Genomic DNA, 5,000 nt, shown 5'->3' on the forward strand with positions numbered 1-5,000 from the left:
ACTAATGAATGTCCAAAAAAACGTTATTGTATCTGTGAATTTTTGATTGCCTGCACAAAGACGCTAATGAATCGACATAAACGTGCATATTAATGATTGTCAAATTCTATGCTAAATACGTTAATGAACGTTCCATCGCACCCTTGAAACTCTGTTCGTGTTATTGCATGCCTGTTCGCTTTAATGACAATGTGTTTTCGCTTGAATGAATATCCCTTTGCGGTTAACGAACAGCAAAAGTGTATTAGGTTTTTATCGCCATTTGCTATTCTCGGGTTTCACATGACGTCACGGTCGCCATGTTGGTGTCCCAAAGAAAGAAACGGCAGGCATGTTGGTGTCCCTACCCAATCCTGTGGAAATTGAATTCTATTGTAAATAAATAAATAATTAATTAATTTATATGTTTATATTGCGCTTTTTAACATACAATGATCAAAAGTGAATCACAGTATTAAAATATACTAAATATGTACAAAACTAAAAATGATAATAAAGTAATTAAGCGCTAAAGGCTAAAAGCTAACTTAAAAAGATATGTTTTAAGACAAGATTTAAAAGTTAAAATCGAATCAATATTGAGCAGGCTTGTAGGGAGCGCGTTCCACAGTGTAGGCGCAGCTACACTGAAAGATCTGTCACCAAAGGTTTTTTTCATTTTCCCAGCTGGATGTAATAGAATAATGCCAGAATTGGAGCGCAGTGAATAACGTGCATGCTTTCTTATAATTACATTAATTAAATCGCTAATATAAGCTGGTGCCATACCATTTAGTGCTTAAAAAGTTAAAAGTAAAATTTTAAAATGTATTCTATACTTAACTGGCAAACAGTGTAAATCATGCAAAACGGGCATAATATGATCATATTTGCGGCTCCAAGTTAGTAACCTGGCTGCAGCGTTCTGTACCCTCTGCAGTTTAGATATTTCACAGTCTGGAAGTCCATAAAGAAGGCCATTGCAATAGTCAATTAGTCGTTATGCAAACGTTCTCTTGTGTTTTCGTTGAAAAAAATGGCTGTTGATCACGTGAGTGAAACCCAAGAATAAGAGCACTAGGTTTCTATCGAGGATGTGCTGCTTATGCCGTTTTCCCGGTCTCGTACCCAGACGTCTCTCAAATCATCGTTATTTGGAGATTTGCGTTCAAGAAGGGCAGGCGGAGAAGGCAACGTTTCATACCAACCTGTTTTTAGAAGTTATGATCGAAACTAAAAAACAAAGAACGCACACCAAACAAAAAATGGAAAAACAATAGAAGTAAAGAATGAGAGCCAAAGTGGTACTATGATCCAAAAACCATTTCCTTTTTTTCTTCAGATTTTGAAAGCGTGTTCGCTTAACACCCAACTGGCAAAATGTTGAGCTTTGAGTTTTATCCAAAGGCTGTTTATTTTGAGTTTTGGATTTCACGGTCCGATTGGACCTCAGAGGGTTGGATCTAGAGAAAATGACGTCATTTACTCACTAGCTTAAAATTTCAGCGTGTAAACACAATTCATTATGTATGCAAAACACAGGTTTAAAAGTCTGAAAGCCCGAAACTTGCGGTACCCTTCCACCAAAATTGTTGTTATTGTCCCTACAAAAGTTACAAATAATAAAGAAGCTACTGACTTTAAATGAATGTGTTACATGGTAATGCTAATACTTTCGTTTGAGGTGTAATTATTTAATTTCATAAATTATTAGGCAAAGATGACCGAGAGCGCTACACCACTCGAATTGAGAAGATCCGACGGCGGCATAATCTAACGGTGTTTTACCAGGACGTGACCCGACAAGAAAAAGATCTAATTGTCAAAGCTATGGGCTTAACACAAGGACATTGGTTCAAGTGTCCTAAAGGTACGTACGCACAGTCTTAAGGAGAATAACATGATAATTATTTTATTCTATTTTATTTTTTCCAGTTCTAAATTACATTACAATTTTACAAGAAAATTATTTGATGTGACTTTGAGGTTAGCTTAAGCATTATGATAGCTAATATACGGGAATGGTTATGAAACCCGACAAATTTCTTTGTTGTAGGTTTTTGTTCTCTTTTTTGGACTTGACCGAGCACAAAACACAATAGTTGTTTACTCCGTACTGAGGAAGTAACCAATAGAAACGTGTTGGTTATATACGCAATTCATGCATAGTGTATGAGCGCAAAACAAAAGATTGTGCACGGTGGTGGACTTTCCAACCTAAATCTTGGCATCTTTGTTTGCTCCTCTGATGTTTACCTAGCTTCAAAACCAGTCCCCTCTATTAACTGTGGCTTAAGACAGAAAACAAGAATCCTTAAACGGGTCACCTAGTAATATCATGGATAGTTTTAAGTCACTGGTTACACAACTATGTATGCAAAAGAAAAGAATACTATATAGATTTAGCCAAGCCTAAAAGCGTTTTTAACCCCAGAAAGCAATATAGTGCTTATGGATTATGCTTCTGCATTAAGTACCAAATTAATCGTCATTAGTGTGTACAGTTGACAAGGATCAAACAGATCAAACACCTCTGAGCTGACAGAAGTAAACAAACAAGCCTTGCAAACAATAGCTAACAATTTTAATCAACAACTAAAACTGAAATTACATACACAGTAATCTCCTTCACAACATTTTCCGTTTGACTGACAATCTTTACTCTCTCTCTCTTCAGTTCAGAACAACAGCAAAAATCTTTACTAATTAAAAGTCAAACTTAGGTGTAGTAAAATTGCTTACTCTACTGCAATTTCATAGCCAAACAAAGCAGCTCACAACTGGATACCCATTTCACGCAAAAAGCCTATAAAATGTGATCGTTGAATTATGTCAGAATTTCTATTAACAAGGAATTGCAAACTTTTTCAGGCATATAAGCTTATTATTAAAGAAGGAAAACATTAAGCTTACCTGAAAGCTAACCGTTGTTATTAAGTGTTTTTCCCTCGCTCTATTTCTCTCAGCTTAACGTTGATTTTCATTGAATTTTTCTCTTCTTCTCCTTCTCTCGAGGATTTCTTCGATTAATTTCTCAAATTTCGTGGCCTCTTCTCTCGTGCTCTTTCCTGCTCTGTATCCCGTTTCTCGTCACTAATATGATTTCCCGCCAGAAAACCACGGGTTGCCAAATGCAACGCTGCCACACAATTTCCCGCGAAGGAAAATTGCCCTAACACTCCCGTCCCCAGAGGCTGTCCTGGCTCCCCACCCTCACCCTGACAGTCTCTGTAAGGGTGAACGGACGTACGGACGTGCGTGACGTCGTAACCAAAATTTCTCGCACGGATAAATTTCCCCAAAAATCTTACCCATGGTACTCCGCTGGCTCGCTTCGCACGCCTGAGCTCCACTATTAATTACAAGTTAAAATTTGTCCGAATTAAATTTATTGCCCCCTTAGGGATTCGTCCCAGGGGCCGAAACCCGAAGAGATATCATTGGATCCCCCGCGTATGTACAGAATATATACTTTACGTCATAGAAAGTGCGGCGTACGGGGTTTTATTCACGAGTTGTTTGTGTCAAAAACCCGAACGAGCGAGGAACGAGCGAGTGAGGGTTTTTGACACAAACAACGAGTGAATAAAACCCCGTACAAAGCACTTTCTATGTCGTGAACTGTTTATTACACATAAGACGAGAATTTTCATTAAAATAGTTTTCTGAACGCAAATTAGAAACAAAAACTCACTAACAATAGAACCAAATGCAAATTTAATTTAATTCAATAACATAGTACGATTTGCACGAGGCGCACGAGATGCACGAGTGATTGGCATGGAAACGCCTTTACGCTATCGTTGATTGGTTATACTTCCACATGTGAAATAGCTGTACGCCATTCTGATTGGCTGTATAAGCCTTTTCCACATGTGAAAATAAGGCGTATAGATTTGTACAAATGAGCTTTATGGAATAAAATTCTCATGTTATGTGTAATAAAACAAATGACGGATTGTTGGCTTGATAGTGAAAAAAGTCTCGATGTTTCATAAGTGCGACGCGCAAAGGATCAACAAACTGCTCTCAGTTACCTTACATCGAAAGATTAGCCTAACCATTGAGGTTCACATTGCAACCGGGCATGACTTGATGCTACTTTACTTTGAAGAGTAATTCGTGGCAAATTGAATGATCTACAAGGCTTTATTGAAGTCCAAGTACCGGATGTCATTGCTATTCAATAAACAAAGATTGATTCAGATGTGACATCTGCACCCTGAACTCATGAATTGGGCTTCTCCATCTTCAAGAAGGACAGGTCTCTCAGTGGAGGGGGTGTTCTACTTGCAATAAAATCTCCCTTGGACCGTATTCCTTGTCCTGACCTGGAAAACTTTGCATCTGAGAGTGTATGGGCTAAAATATTCTTAAAGGGACAACCACAGTACTTTTGCAGTTTCTACCGTCCCCCGCAGCAACCTATTGATGAAATGCAAAGTCTACGAAAGCAGCTCGACCTTATTAATAAATCTCACCCACGTTTTTAACCAGCCTGGATTTCACATTTTGGGGAACCTCAATTTTGGAAAGATAGACTGGATAACTCACCTAAACACTGATGGGAACGATCTCTCAAACTCTGATGGACTTGTCCTAATTGACATCACGCAAGATCATTATATGGAGCAACGTATTCTTTTTCGGACTCGTGGAGCCAACACCTTAGACCTTACCTTGTCAAATAGACCAGGACGTATCAGTGACTTCATCACCTGCTTAACTCAGTTAGAATTATGTAATTTCCTGCACATTGAATTGTGCCCGACCAGCTAAGATAAGGGCAAACGCAAAACCTACCTGGGAAAGGTGATTATGACTCCCTACGTAGTATCTTGCGTACCTTTAAAAATACGTTCCTTAGTTCATTCTCAGATTCCACCCTTATAGAAGAGGACTGGCTACGCTTAAAGGATGCAATCCAACAAGCAATTGACAAAGCTGTACCATTCAAAATACTCAGTGGGAAGGATAACTAAGCTTCCATGGCTAAACAATCAACTACGTCGTCTCATTTG

The 5,000-nt window shown here is 38.4% G+C and overlaps 1 protein-coding gene across 1 annotated transcript in view; it reads left to right on the forward strand.

Annotated features, from left to right (window-relative positions):
* Positions 1 to 5,000, forward strand: part of LOC138006926 (NFX1-type zinc finger-containing protein 1-like) — a 77,017-nt gene that overhangs the window by 68,678 nt on the left and 3,339 nt on the right. The window contains exon 16 of the mRNA XM_068853559.1: positions 1,694 to 1,849. Within this exon, the coding sequence (XP_068709660.1) occupies positions 1,694 to 1,849 (156 nt within the window). The remainder of the gene's footprint in view (positions 1 to 1,693; positions 1,850 to 5,000) is intronic.

This window comes from Montipora foliosa, chromosome 6, assembly GCF_036669935.1.
Source record: "Montipora foliosa isolate CH-2021 chromosome 6, ASM3666993v2, whole genome shotgun sequence".
In the NCBI taxonomy this organism is placed as follows: Eukaryota; Metazoa; Cnidaria; class Anthozoa; order Scleractinia; family Acroporidae; genus Montipora; species Montipora foliosa.